Here is a 14175-nt window from a genome sequence, read left to right on the forward strand (position 1 = left end):
AGTTATTATTCATCGTAAATATTCGGAAGAGTACTTGAAAGAATACCCGGAAGAGTATCTCGGAGAATACCCCGAAGAGTATTCAGGAGAGTACCTCGAAGAGTATCCGAGAGAGTATCTCGGAGAGTAGCCCCTAAAGAATATCTCAAAAAGTACCTCTCGAAGAGTTAAGAATATTCTAAAAAGAAAACTTTGAAGAGAGTTACTAGATATCGCGAAGAAAAAAAAAATTAAGAAAAAAAAAGTAGTTTTGTCGTAGTGTCAGCCGTCGTCCGCCGTTCTTAGGGCATTGTGGGGAACGTACGGAGAAACTGCTGTTATCCACCAACCACAGTCTCCGCTTTTTCCTTCTCCATGCCAGTTAGCGTCATGTGCTGTACCTCGCTATCCTCGGGGTACTGCTTACCTACTGCTTACCGTCCGCAAGCATTTTGACTTAATTGGCAGCACTATTCCTTCCATCTCTCCGAACTGATCCTCACCTACCTCACTCCGCTTCGACTGAGCTCTGGGCCACTGAACCGCTTTTCACTTTTCATACTATAGCTGTCAATTGCAAGCATGGGATTGCTGGGCAAATTTCAGCGTACTCCGCCTCCTACGAGCACTGATCCTGTGAATGATCAAACGACTTATCCATCTTTTGACCCAGAAAAAAGTTATGTCCGAGGCAATGACGTAGAATCCCTCCATCAATCACACGACCGCCATTTTCTTCCCGACACTGAAAGGAAAGTGGTTCGTAAAATGGACTTCAGGATAGTTCCGCTGGTCACGGCATCATACGTTCTATCCTTCCTCGATCGATCCAACATAGGGAAGTACGTTATTCTCGGAACCTAGAGTTCCTCTTTTGAACCAAGTCTTGAGGCTTGAAGCATGTCTCGGGAGTCTGTACTCTCAAAACATGTTCCAAGGCTTGATACCGCCTCAAATAGGCAATACTGACAGCGAGATCGAAATGTAGTGCTCGAATTGCAGGCATGACGAAGGACCTACACCTTGTTGGCAATGATTATCAGTGGCTGTTGACGATCTTCTACATCACGTATATCGTTTTCGAGTTTCAAGCGCTCATGTGGAAGATCGTACCGCCTCAGTACGTATTTTCAGAGACTGGACCCTCTTCCGAGACTAGACTCTGGGTCTCAAGGGCTGTCTCGGGATTGGTGGCTTTTGCAGACATTTTTCGTGGCTCGAAAACCCCACTTGATATGCCAATGCTGACTCCAAAATCTTTGACAGCATTTGGCTAGCTTTTACCGTGTACGTGACGTCCCCTCATTCCTTCCTGATTGGAACCGCCGCTCGAATAGCAATTCATTATTTAGGAGCCACGAGCTCTTTCATCCCTTTGATCATGCATGCCTCGAGACTGAATGGTCTTTTGAAGGCGAGAAGCTGACTGCGTATCCCCACTAGCTTTGGATGGGGGTTGATTGCTTCGGCACAGTCCGGGACTAACACCTGGAGCGGAATGATGGCATGCCGTTTCTTCCTCGGAATCAGCGAAGCTGGTTTTGGTCCAGGGATACCGTATCTTCTGTCATTCTTTTATCTGAGACACGAAGTCGGCCTACGTATCGCCATCTTTCTCTCTGCCGCTCCTTTAGCAACAAGTTTTTCTGGAGCGTTAGCCTATGGAATCACCTCGGGGTATCCTCATCTGGCAAAATGGCGTCTACTTTTCCTTGTGGAAGGTCTTCCAACGATATGCATGGCGCCAGTTGCATTTTTCTTTCTCCCAGACACCCCAGACAAGGCGCGCTTTTTGACAGAAGAAGAAAAGGTGAGTGAAGGATCCTTGCGTAAGACTACTGACGCTGACACCCTAAAGCTCATTGCGAAAGCTCGAGGCGTTCGGCAGGTCGGCAGTGTGGAAAGATTGGGCGGTATAGTCTGGAAAGAGGTCGGGCTTGCTCTCATGGACGTGAAATGCTGGTTCACAGCCGTAAGTAACATTCCCGACTTTGTCGGGTTCTTAAAAGCGATGGCTCGGCGGGTGTTGTTTCCTCTCTATTCCAAAAGCTGATTTGGTGCAGTTCATGTACTTCAGCTGCAACGTTGGCTTCTCCTCGCTTCCCGGTAGATATCTCGATCTTTATAGCTTCTTACTGAAGACGACTGACCGGAGTAGTGTTTTTGCCAACGATTTTGAATGATAGTACGTATTTTCAGAGCCCATAGTTCCCCTTTTGGAGCAAATCTTGAGGCTTGCTTAAGACATGTCTCGGAAGTCTTTACTCGATATACCTCCTGGAACAGGCAATACTGACTGCGAAATTGTAATCCAGTGGGGTTCAATGCAATTGACTCCCAGGGTCTGACCGCCCCTCCATTTTTCGTTTCATTCCTTGTGACTATTCTCTCAACTTGGGTTGCGGACAAGACCCAACAGAGAGGCTACACGATTATGGTCCTCACTACAGTTGGCGGGATCGGTTACATCATGTTGGCCACTGTAAAATCTGTCGGTGTGAGATACTTTGGGGTATTCCTAGCAGCGTCCGGCATATTTCCAAGTGAGTAATTCAATCTGCTCTTGGGCAACCGCCAGTTCGCTAACGCCTTCGCCTTCAGGCATAGCAAATATACTACCCTGGGTAACAAGTATGTCTTGAGCCATTTGGATTCATGAGATCATTGGCTAATAAATATAGACAACCAAGGTAGTGACACGAGACGGTAAGTCCGCTGTTGAGGTGTTCTCTCCAATTGAGTAGCGCAACTTGAGTCGTAAAGCACGCTCCTTGGGGACTCTTCTTGCAGGATCTGCCCTTTACTTCTATGTTCGCGATGAAGAGAAATGCTGAGCCCAAGACCACTAGAGGTATGGGAATCGTGCTTCTGAACCTGATTGGCCAATGTGGTGTAAGTCTTTGGGCCCTTCCATGTCAACCTTTGCTAATCCTCAAAAGCCTCTTCTGGGAACAAATTCTTTTCCCATGAACGAAAGTCCAAGATACATCAAGGGCATGGCTATCAGTGCAGCCTTTACCTTCTTCACCGGTTTTCTAGCGTTCGGGTTGAGATGCCTATTAGTCTGGGAAAACCGAAAGCTCGACAAGCTGCATGGCTCAAATAAGAATAGGGTGGTCAACCAACCAGGTGGAGAAGGACAAGAGAGTGAGGTGGGTGAAGAGAACTATGGTCCGACATTCAGGGTACGTACGTTTTCGAGATGATCCTTCATATTTGGTACGAAATTGAGTCGTAAGACATATCTTGGGAGCAAACTGACCTTTTCTGTTCCCGAGACCTCTGTTGCAACTCAATTGTTTACTTTAAAGAAAAAGCAGTACTGACCTTGAAACTCGTGTAGTATATCTTGTGATAGCTTTTTCCAATGTGTCATATATCGTTCAATATCTGAACTTATCTATGGCATATTTTCCCGGCCATTTTTGTGGTGGCAGTTCGTGAGTCATTTCTTGACGCAAGCATGTTTTCTTGCCGCGCGTATTTGGATGAATGCCGTCACATCTGTGGAAAGAAATCGCTGTGGATCTGATTCAGACAGCGCCAGAAATTTTCCATGGCGTTGAGGCCGACCGATGGTACGTACATTTCGCAATATATTGATGCAGGCCGCCTGGAATTCCACGGGAGTGATGGGTTTGTACAACTAATTGGGTCTGATGATCTTATTCGCACTGGTGCTTTGGCTGACATTGTTGACGAAAGGCCACCACGTCTTTATGCAACGCTAAGGACTAGGACGAGGACATGTACAATATGTCAGAAAGTATGAAACTGGCACAGCATAGGTCGGAGCGATTCAACATGATGTGGAAGGCCTGGTTCTCGTTTAGGGTTGTGGACTGGTTGGATCTCAATGGTCCCTGGACGAGTGACGAGAAGTTGGATAGGTTTACTAAAACCGGTGTAGGGAACTCATTGGGAATGGTCGAACAACATGCGATGTAGTTGATAGGTGCCTACCATAGAAGTTAATGTAGTCTGTATACTGTATGCTGCTCAGCATGGTAGATTCACCTCGAGGGCCAGAATAAATGAGACTATGCGACCCATTTGCACTGATGTACTCTAGGAGGCCTGGATAAGCCTCTTCTGCATGTTTGCTGTTGTTTTTGCTTCTTGGTCACGCCAAGCTGGGTTGGCTCCTACTGATTGACGATGTCGTTGCCGGGTGCAGTAGCCATGGGGATTCGTCGGGGGCTGTCGACTTTCTCTGTATTTTCTCCCTGTGCGTGCGCGAACATCCGATAAGTTACCTGAGATATCCAAGTATGGTCTCCACCGCCTCGAGCCAGCACTATCAGGCATTAGTGGATATCGGCAGCAATGGCATTCGTTTCTCCATATCCGATCTGTCTCCTCCAACTGCCAGAATAACGCCCACCATCTATCAAGACCGTTGCGGCATATCCCTCTACGACGCTCAGAATGCAACTGGTACAAAGGCACCTATACCTTCGGGTGTTATTGAAGAGGTCCTGGCAGTCCTGCTACAATTCAAGAGAACGTGTCAAGATTTTGAGGTGCCAGACAGTAATATCAGGCTAGTTGCTACAGAGGCTACGAGAAATGCCATCAACAGAGAGGATCTGCTTGGCCAGATTGAGGAAAGAACAGGCTGGAAAGTAGAGTTGCTAACAAAAGAAGAAGAAGGAAGACTCGGAGCTATGGGGATAGCCAGTAGCATCGGTCACGTTAAAGGAATCTGCATGGACATGGGTGGGGGCTCTGTACAGATGACTTGGGTGGTCAAGAAGCTGAACGGGGATGTGGATATGAGTCCCGTCGGATCTGTGAGCTTCCCTTATGGTGCAGCAGCATTGATGTCTATGTTGTCAGAGGTGAGCGTACAGAAAGAAGCTTTTTTACAGGATGAGATTGCATCGAAGTTTCAAAGAGGTCTGGAGACCATCCAGATTCCCTCAAGTCTAAGGGATGAAGCCTCTCAAAACCATGGTTACACACTTTACTTAAGCGGTGGAGGCTTTCGTGGCAGAGGGTATATCCTCATGTCGACCGAAGACATCCAACCGTATCCTATTCCCATCATCAATTGTTATAGCGTCCGCGCTTCCCGCTTCTTCTCAAACCTCGAGGAGTCTCCAGCGAGCGCCTTAGCTTTCCGAGTCTCGTCCCGTCGCGCTTCGCAAGTTCCTGCGGTGCAGCTCGTCATCAAGGCGCTCGCTCAGGCTGGTATTCCCATTTCAAAGGTAACCTTCACTCAGGGCGGGGTACGTGAAGGCCTACTTTATTCCGGGTTGGCCCCTTCCATACGTGCCCAGAGCCCCCTGGTGGCATCGACGCTTCCCTACGCCCCGAGGTCAGCGGCTTCTCTCACTACTCTCCTTCGGGATGCTGTACCCGACTTAGTTGAAAGTGAGCTGCTCACCTCAACGATCAACTTGCTCTATTTTCATGGCTCTCTGCCCAAGGACATCCGTGCAGCTGCAGCTCTCCGCAGCACAACTACAGGTGTGCTGGCGGGTGCACACGGCCTCAGTCATCGGGATCGAAGCATGTTGGCCCTCATCCTATGCGAGAGATGGGGTGCAGATCTTAGCGAGGCAGATGCTGGGCTATACGACAGCCTCCCGAAACTGGCTGGACACCTTACCTGGTGGACCAAATACGTCGGTCGAGTGGCAGAGGGTATTGCAAACCTTTTCCCGGCGGGTGTGGTACGAGACGATGAGCCGACTGTTGTGGTCGAGTCGGGAGTGTCATCTATCAAAGATATCCAGCATTGCTGGCTGAAGATTACTGTCCTCCGACAGGATCTCCTTGGAAAAGTAGAGGTGTGGGCCAAGGATTTGAGGAAGCTTGGAAAGAAAAAGCATTGGGGCAAGCAGGAGTCAGGCATGAAGGTGGATGTAGACGTGCGGATTTGAAATCGAGAAATAATGACTTACGAAAGTATTCCCACTCGGAGCACCCGAGATCGATATACACAAAGTGAATCAAATGTGCAGGAGGATGCCCCTGTTACCGAGAAGGCTTCATAGCTCATCTCATCATTCAATGCTATTTCACTCAATGATCAAGGTCCAACATTGAATCTCATCTTCACACCCATGGCGCTCAATTCCACATCCAGATACCTCAAGACGCCAGGTATTGCAACGATCGTCGTATCCTCGCCGCCGACCCATTTGCCTCCCGCGCCGTCCTCCCACTCTTCCCCTACCCCTACTTCATTTCCCTCTTCAAGCACATCTTCCACCCTCTTTGCGCACCTCCTACATCTCACGACCCCGGTCCCCCTTCCCCTCTTTCCCATACCACTTCCCCAAACCGTCGGCTGTGTGCTTAAGAAGCTCCCACAACCTCTGCAGACCCACTCCCTTCTGTAATCACTACATCCCATCAGCCGATCCTGCAATAGGAATGCACACCCATGCGCCAACAATGCATCTCTTTCCATCTCTCCGACCCTTATTCCTCCTCCCTTTGCTCTTCCCTTGATAGGTTGGCCCGTCAGCGACGTCACGGGGCCGGTAGTCCTGACTTGGAACTTATCGTTCACCATGTGCCGTAAGCGCTGATAAAAGACAACTCCCAAGTAAATGTCCGCAGCGAATTCACGGCCGGTAATGCCAGAGTACATGGGCTCATTGCCGTGGTAATTGTACCCTGCTAGACGGAGTTGCTCGCCAAAATAATCGCCAGCTGTATCTTGCTCTGAGAAGCGCCATGGTGAAGAATCTTGCGCAAACCCGTGGAGAGCACCGGCTTTCCCAGCCAGAGACTCGATGAACATGCCTATGGTCATGCGGGAGGGGAAAGCGTGCGGATTGATGATGATGTCTGGTATAACGCCTGATTCGCTGAAGGGCATATCAATTGCGGGCCATTTTTGTGAGCATACACCTTTTTGGCCATGACGAGAGGAGAACTTGTCACCGATAATGGGCGAGCGCGGTATACGGAGTTTGATGCTCAAAGCTTGGCAGGGTTCGGACCCCGTCTCGCTGCCGAGTACGCGGACTTCTTCGATGTAGGCGGTTTCGGAGTCTTTGTATTTGTGGAGGGTGTTGATGCCGTCACGATTAATGTAAGGCGTTGACGTTGTTTTGGTAGGGTCAAAGGTTACTGTATGTGAAGCACATAGGGGGTCGCCTTCATTGATTTTGGCGCCTATGTAGGGAAGACCGTCTGAGTCAAGCTTGCTCCGTGTGGAGGCTGAGATTTGGCTGTTCGGGGCAAAACCGAAAAGCTTTGTGATGGTTCTCGCGGATTTGACCCGGCTTCTATTTCCTCTTTCGTTTTCTTCCAGTCGGATGATCTTGGTTTTGTAGATTGTGCCATGGCCGAAGCCGCGTTCGTGGGCAGATTTGGACAGAATCATAGCGTCGTCCATGTCGTAGCCTGTGTATGAAATGACAGCCACTACAGCATTCATGCCATTCGGATAATTGTCCAGACCATATTCATTGTACAGAGGCGGACGAACAACAGGTGTTTGGCCAGTCTGGAGACGGTAAGTCTTGTTGTCAGTGCGGTAGCGAATGGAGGTTCCGGGAGTCCCCATGGCTTGCTTGCCCATTTGGCACTGGTACATGTTGCGGGGAGATTGGTTGAAATCCGAGAAAGGTGTCTGATTAGCGACGATAGAAAGGATGTTGGTAGGATCGTACTCGACGTGACTGGATTCCCCAGATTCGATCTCCTTTTCCGTACAAGCTACTGACATGAAGGGCTGCTCGAAAGGGCCAATATAATCATATTTGTCCAGTGGAAGATATTTGACAGGCCGAATCATCCGCGCCGCTTGAGAAAAGATGTATACACCAGGATACTGACCACCGATCGCGTTTGGTACATACCCTACTTCGATTTCTTTGGGAACGCCATGACTACCCTCAACCTTCCAGTACCGGAGACTATCGCCGATAATATGGGCTTGCTTTGGCGTGCAGAAGCCAAGGATGCGGCCATCAAGCTGAACAACGACTCTGTCTTCCACGGAAGCGGAAGAATCATCAGAAACTCCCAATTGAGCCAGAAGCCGAGGTATTGCAGAGACATCAAGATCGTATGTGGTAATTTTGCACTTGTGTGCTAAGTGGTTCAGTAACCCACAAGGGCTTCCATCTGGTGTATGCACTGGACATAAAAACCCCCAGCTTTCAGGCAGTAGCTTGCGTACTGTCGTGGTTTTCAACTGAGCAAAGAAACTTCCTCTGTGTACCATCCGAAAATGACTGATGAACCTGTAAAAATTTATCTTTTCGGCAACGACCGTGAAACCTGACGTCTGTTGTAGATCGAGACCAGTAGGACTAATTAGATTGCCTGTTGAGAGGAAATACTCAAGGAGACCTCCAAGATTCTCGTTGGTCCTTTTCAGAATCTTGATGGGAAAGTCTTTGAGAAAATTGGGATCTGTGAATTTAGCCTTGTTGTTCTTTAATGACCACTCCAGACAAGCGCTTTGTATGGATCTTAGCCAATCATCAAGTTTCTCTTTGATAACCATGCCATAGAGAAAGCCAGGCAGCAGAATTTCTTGACTAGATACTGCGTCCGGATTATCGACTGCACATTCGCCAGCAACGAGGCTATACAACTTTCGAATCATGAAAAGCAGCATCTTAAACTTGTCGCTGTGCTGAGATTCGGTAACATCAACATTACCTAGGTGCACAAGAACAATTTTGCGCAAGAACTCAGATCCGGCATCCTGATCTGATATGTCATCAGGCACACCGATTACTGGCTTAAATTTTTCTCCCAAATATGAGCGTGTCTTCGCCTTTCCATTGAGGTTGTAGGCTTTGTAAGTCCGAAGCAGTAGCTCGACTCGTTCAGTCATAAATGTTTTATCGGTGCCTGGTGACCCAGCGACACCGATGAGTCCTTCGAAAATTTCACGATCATTCGTCTCGACCAAAGCCTTCAAGATCATCATCACCGGAACCAGATATTCATTCTTCCGCCATGAGAAACGAAATGTGACATTACCGTCGTTGAGATAATGGAGCACGTTGGTCTGAGATGTCTGATCCGGACGTACAGATCTAATCTGCATGCCGTACTTGGTGTACGTTGATCCCCTGTTGACGAAAGAACCACGAACGATAGCCATTGGATAGTTGCGCCGTGACACGATTAGCATCCGTATGAGCTTTTCGATGCCATTCACGATAAAGTAGCCTCCAAGTTCTTCGGACTCTTCTTTATGCTGGACCAATTGCGCCGGGGTATTGTTTTCGAGGTGGCATCGGTTCGTCTTGAGCATTACAGGGATTTGACCCATGTCTCTAATCGTATCCTGCCATTCGCCTCCGTTCAGTCTATACTCCACCCGTGCTCTTAGCTTGCCTCGGTAAGTCGCGTGTCTTTCCCTGCACTCGGCAGGGTATATATCTCGATTCTTGGTGCTGAATTTGTTGGTCGGAGGAAGTACAGCTTTGTCCAGAAAGAGTTCTCGTATTCTGACACTGAAGCTATTCCTCGTCTCGCGTGATCTTCCATCCTCGAGCCTCTGCGCCCTCTGCTGTGGTGTCTCCTGTTCGCCATCCAGGAAGCTCTTGGCTCCGATGTCCTTCAAGCCAGCCTCGAGAAGCTTGCTATCATCGAAGAGCGCGTTGAAGGAATTGATGTGAGGATGAATTGCCTCTGCAAGTGCAGGATAGGGTGTATGGTCCTTTGGGGGATGTTTAAAGAGCGTCTCTCTCCGTACAGTGTCAAAATGGGCGGTCCACTGGGTGTCTGTGGGGAAGGCAGCAGAAGAAGATGGCATTCTTCTGTAGACAGGCCAAATCACAGACTCTTCAAAGAGAGCATCTCTCGGTACTGTCGCCTTGGGCGCGAAGAGGGTGATAAAGGGCAAACGGGATTGATTGTTTGTCCAGCTTCTTCACTGTAATCCGGAGTTAGGTGCAAAAAAAAATGAGGTATACCTTGAATACTTTGTATTACATTATTTTACGATCAGAGTACTCACGGAGATCACGGTACAGGGATTGCGACAAGCGAGCTGCATTACGGCGGACGAAGGCTGACACTACGATAAAACCAAATCATTAAATTTTTCTTCTTCTATTTTCTTCCTTTACGATTTCTCGTATCTACAGCTTCTCATATCTTGAGTTCTCTTTATAATATTCATAGAATACTCTTCTTAAGATAATCTCACCAAGATATTCTCCTCGAAGCACTTCTCGAGGCACTCTTTCGGGGATACTCTCCGGGGTACTCTCCGAGGTACGCTTCGAGGTACTCTTCGGGTATTCTCCAAGGTCTACTCCGGGGTACTCTACGGGGTACGCTTTCGAGTACCCTTCGAGTACTCTCCCACGTTCGCTTCGGGGTACTCTTCGAGATACTATCCGAGGTACTCTTTAAGAGATGTTCTTCGAGGAATATTTTTTCAGAGATGCTCTTTAGGATGTTCTATAGAGTATCTTAGATTCAGAGTCTAATTGAGAGTGTCGTAGAGAATATGGCGGAGAGTGTGATAAAGAGTATGGCGGAGAGTATGGAAAAGATTTAGTTTTGTCGTAGTGTCAGCCTTCGTCCGCCGTACTGCAGGGAAGAAGCCGGATCATTATTTTCACTTTTTGCCTTCTGCAACCATCCCCCACCGCCCGCATCGGCGCCTAAACAAGGCCTGTGCAGTTTGCATCACCTGCACACACAAAAAATAAAAATAAAAGGCAAGGCACTGGTGCAGCAGAGCAGAGCGCAATATCACTCTTTATCTTCTATCTTTTACGAATACCAATACCCCCATTTAGCTCGATAATCGAGTTTCTTGCTTAGCCTGCTCTATCGTTAACCTTAGGTAAGGTATTATCTTGCACCAGCTGCAAATTTACTGCTACGACGATAAGGGCAAAGTCCCCGCCTCCCGCTTGCTTTTTCTGCTCCAGCCTCCGCGACGACAAAGTCAACCAAGGTTCTGGCATTCTGCGAAAAGGCAACGACTGGTGCTTGACCACCGCTGCCTCACAAGCCATCCACCATCCCAGCGAGAAGCCATGGCCGGCTTTTTCAAGGTTATCTATGACTGGTTGTTGCGAACTTTCTGGTAAGTCCCTCCGTAGCATCCTGCGTGTCGACCGTCACGATCCACCTCACCGCAATCCGTCGTAGAATATGCGCCATCCTGCCAGTGTCACGATGCACCGCCCTGCTGGCCGTCTGCGTGTCCAGGGTACCGTTGACATTTTCAATCCATTAGGGCGACAGAGATGGATGTGACTATGATTGGTCTGCAGAATGCTGGCAAGACCTCTCTCCTGCGAGTCCTTGCGGTAAGATCCAGAGACGATGTATGTGGAGAATTGCTGATGCGATACTCGCCAGGGTGGAGAATTTACCATAGAGTAGGTCAACAGTAATTGCTTCAGATGTCCCGTCTGACTTCGGAATTCCAAAAGTTCTATTCCCACAGTGGGCTTCAACATGAAACGAGTCCAGAAAGGCCACGTCACCCTCAAATGGTAGGTCGTTCACTTATCATTACTCGATCGCTGGTTGGCATAACATTCCTCTAGCTGGGACCTCGGTGGTCAGCCCAGATTTCGGTCCATGTGGGAGCGGTATTGTCGGGGTGTCAACGCCATCGTGTGGGTACGCCATCTCGTGCATTGGTGAAACGATCCTGATATAATTCACAGGTATATCGTGGACGCGGCAGATAAGGCTGCCATGCCAGTAGCGATGGAAGAACTCCACGCCTTACTTGAAAAGCCGGTCTTGGACGGAATTCCTCTGCTCGTCTTGGGAAACAAGTCTGATTTGCCCGATAAGCTTTCGGTCGATGAGTTGATCGAAGCACTGAACATGAAAGCCATCTCTCACCGCGAAGTCAGCTGCTATGGAATCAGCGCGAAGGAAGAAACGAATCTTGATGCTGTCTTGGAATGGCTGATCAACAAGACAGCCCACTGAGAAGACCATATAAGAGAATTGCATGACCTTCGACGACGCCTTGCACGACTGACAACGACATTTAGTTACGAGTTGAGCGTTCACGACGTTGATGAAGCAACGAGAAGATGCATGCTAGCAATGGCAAGATAAACTTTCAATGCTCGGAGCGATCCTGTTTCACACTTTGCCGGGAAATTTCTGTTTGTCTTATTCTTTCGATTCTCTTCATCATTGTATGATTGACCCTGGTGGGAGGATGTTTGGGGGTTTGCATGTAAAGCAGCTAAACGAGCTTGGGGTTGATCTTCGTGGATCCGGTGCTTCTGTACCGGGAAAATTGAGAAGCACGATATGTGCCTTCAACCGCCACGGATATAACATGGATGTTTACCATGTTGATTTTTGTATAATTATAAAGAGGTTGAAGAAAGGAGAAATGGTACACGTCGCAAAAGATTTCATCAACACGAACGGGGAATGCGCTGGCTAGCCGCAAAATCCCTGCTGTGAAATGCGCTAGCGCTCTCGGCAGGGATATACGCTAGTAGAGGCTTAGCCCACAGAGCTAGACTCCTTCCAGCTGCATGATGATGACAACAATCGAGCATTGCCCTGCTCTTGCGTGGCCCACGCCACTTCAATATTGACTGCCACAAAAGGCCCACAGACTCTTGCTATACTTCAAATATTCCTATCCCCTTCCAACCAAATCGTTAAGCCAGGATAGATATAGAGTCGCTCAACTGACCTCTGATTCTACCCGACTTCACCATTCCACCACTTCACTGCACCCACCAGCGGTCTGTCTTCGACGAACATACTATTCATTGCGTCGACCAGTACTCATTCCACGGCCACGATGGCAATCATCCCTAGATACAACAAGTAAGTCGTGTTTGACAGACATCGTCCTGGATTGTGGGTTCATTCGCGGAATCGATAAGCTAACCTAGCTTTTACCAGCTGCAATGATTACGACAACAACTGCAACTACTACGGCACCAGCCCTTGGTCCAATTACGGAAGATGGTAGACTACCATTTGAAAAAACCGCGCATTGGAAAGCAGCTGATCAGCTTTAGGATTCTGCTCGCCGTCATTGTTATTGGTGCCTTTCTTATTTTCGTGATTTTCTCGTAAGACACGCGACACTTTATATGAAGTCATATAGAGACATCCGTACTGATAGCTGCTCAGATGTATTACAGCACGCCGACGTCGCCGTCTTGGTAACTCACCCTACCGCGGCACTGGCTGGGCCGCAGGCGCAACACCGCCAGGCCACGCACCAGCTCAATACACCGGCGCTTCCCCTCAGCCATATTTTGCCAATAATAACCAAGTACCACCCGTATACTCTCCTCCCGTCTCGAACCAAGGGCATTACAACCAAGGTCACGAACAAAATCAAGGTTATTTTGGAGGTCAACAGCAAGGTGTGGAGTTGCAGCAGCCAGAAAGTGCCTTTGCGCCGCAGCGTGGTGGAGAGCCTGTCTACGACTACGCACCTCCTATGGGCCCACCGCCAGGGAAAAGGGGCGGCGATGGGATCATTAGATGATCATAGGCGCATACAAGGACAGATTAATACATAACGGATGCAGCAAAGGCTTTGGGACTATTGATATGAAATGAGGCGTTGGTATGGTCTCGGGCAGGTTGACGTGAGAGTACGAAGCTTTGCACGTTTCAGAACGACCTTCAAGGAATCTCTGCGTTAATCTCATAGTATTTTTGTTTCGGTTGCCGCTCACACGATGATTGTGCCTGAAGGACACTGTATCACATAGCCCTACGTTACAGCAGGGTAGCCCCAAGACACATCACCATCAATATCGATTCCTTACTTCTGACCGGCAAAGGACCGAGGTCTGCAACAAGCAAAATCAACGACTGCAATCTTCTTAAACACTTATGGTAATGCTGCACCAGGCTTACGTTTAACTGTCCCTGAGATTAGCAAAGAAAATTGATACCGCCCATGCCGGCAATCAACGGCTGAGCCCTGTGGATATGTCGAGGATTTCAAGCATTTGATGGACAAGATTTCCCGGGAAGAAGGAGATACCCTTCGAGCCCGCTTAAATGCGAGGGGGTTGGCAGTACAATTGGATTACTTATTTGGATGTTTACCTTTAAAATACTCGTTTTCAGCTTGCGTGATCAGTCAATCGAAGGAAATGTCGTGGAAACATACCTAGTACGGAACGTGACAAGTTACCTCAAACGAAACGTCACCAAGGCAGGCTGTAGGCGCTGTAAAGATTCATTCATCAGTTTTCTCCACGATACTAAGATGGGGCATTTGCTTCAAAA

General features: G+C 48.5%; 5 protein-coding genes across 5 annotated transcripts; 4 read left to right on the plus strand and 1 right to left on the minus strand.

Annotated features, from left to right (window-relative positions):
- Positions 1 to 983: 983 nt before the first annotated feature.
- On the plus strand, positions 984 to 3927 carry HO133_008045 (uncharacterized protein; the record flags this gene model as incomplete). The annotated part of the gene is made up of 12 exons (XM_037298913.1): positions 984 to 1099; positions 1246 to 1266; positions 1423 to 1789; positions 1838 to 1951; positions 2043 to 2085; positions 2138 to 2164; positions 2295 to 2522; positions 2581 to 2610; positions 2661 to 2685; positions 2829 to 2871; positions 2919 to 3164; positions 3718 to 3927. The coding sequence occupies 12 exons, from the start codon at positions 984 to 986 to the stop codon at positions 3925 to 3927; spliced, it is 1470 nt and encodes a 489-aa protein (XP_037156249.1).
- A 323-nt stretch (positions 3928 to 4250) lies between these two features.
- Positions 4251 to 5867, plus strand: HO133_008046 (uncharacterized protein; the record flags this gene model as incomplete). The annotated part of the gene is made up of 1 exon (XM_037298914.1): positions 4251 to 5867. One exon carries the CDS (start codon positions 4251 to 4253, stop codon positions 5865 to 5867), a length of 1617 nt encoding a protein of 538 aa, XP_037156250.1.
- A 149-nt stretch (positions 5868 to 6016) lies between these two features.
- HO133_008047 (uncharacterized protein) lies at positions 6017 to 9721 on the minus strand (the record flags this gene model as incomplete). The annotated part of the gene is made up of 1 exon (XM_037298915.1): positions 6017 to 9721. One exon carries the CDS (start codon positions 9719 to 9721, stop codon positions 6017 to 6019), a length of 3705 nt encoding a protein of 1234 aa, XP_037156251.1.
- Positions 9722 to 10961: 1240 nt separating this feature from the next.
- HO133_008048 (uncharacterized protein) lies at positions 10962 to 11877 on the plus strand (the record flags this gene model as incomplete). The annotated part of the gene is made up of 6 exons (XM_037298916.1): positions 10962 to 11011; positions 11165 to 11237; positions 11290 to 11309; positions 11364 to 11426; positions 11481 to 11552; positions 11604 to 11877. The coding sequence occupies 6 exons, from the start codon at positions 10962 to 10964 to the stop codon at positions 11875 to 11877; spliced, it is 552 nt and encodes a 183-aa protein (XP_037156252.1).
- Positions 11878 to 12718: 841 nt separating this feature from the next.
- Positions 12719 to 13420, plus strand: HO133_008049 (uncharacterized protein; the record flags this gene model as incomplete). Its single annotated transcript, XM_037298917.1, has 4 exons — positions 12719 to 12744; positions 12823 to 12888; positions 12942 to 12995; positions 13057 to 13420. The coding sequence occupies 4 exons, from the start codon at positions 12719 to 12721 to the stop codon at positions 13418 to 13420; spliced, it is 510 nt and encodes a 169-aa protein (XP_037156253.1).
- Positions 13421 to 14175: the final 755 nt, after the last annotated feature.

This window comes from Letharia lupina, assembly GCF_014066315.1.
Source record: "Letharia lupina isolate WasteWater1 chromosome Unknown contig_4, whole genome shotgun sequence".
NCBI classification, from domain to species: domain Eukaryota; kingdom Fungi; phylum Ascomycota; class Lecanoromycetes; order Lecanorales; family Parmeliaceae; genus Letharia; species Letharia lupina.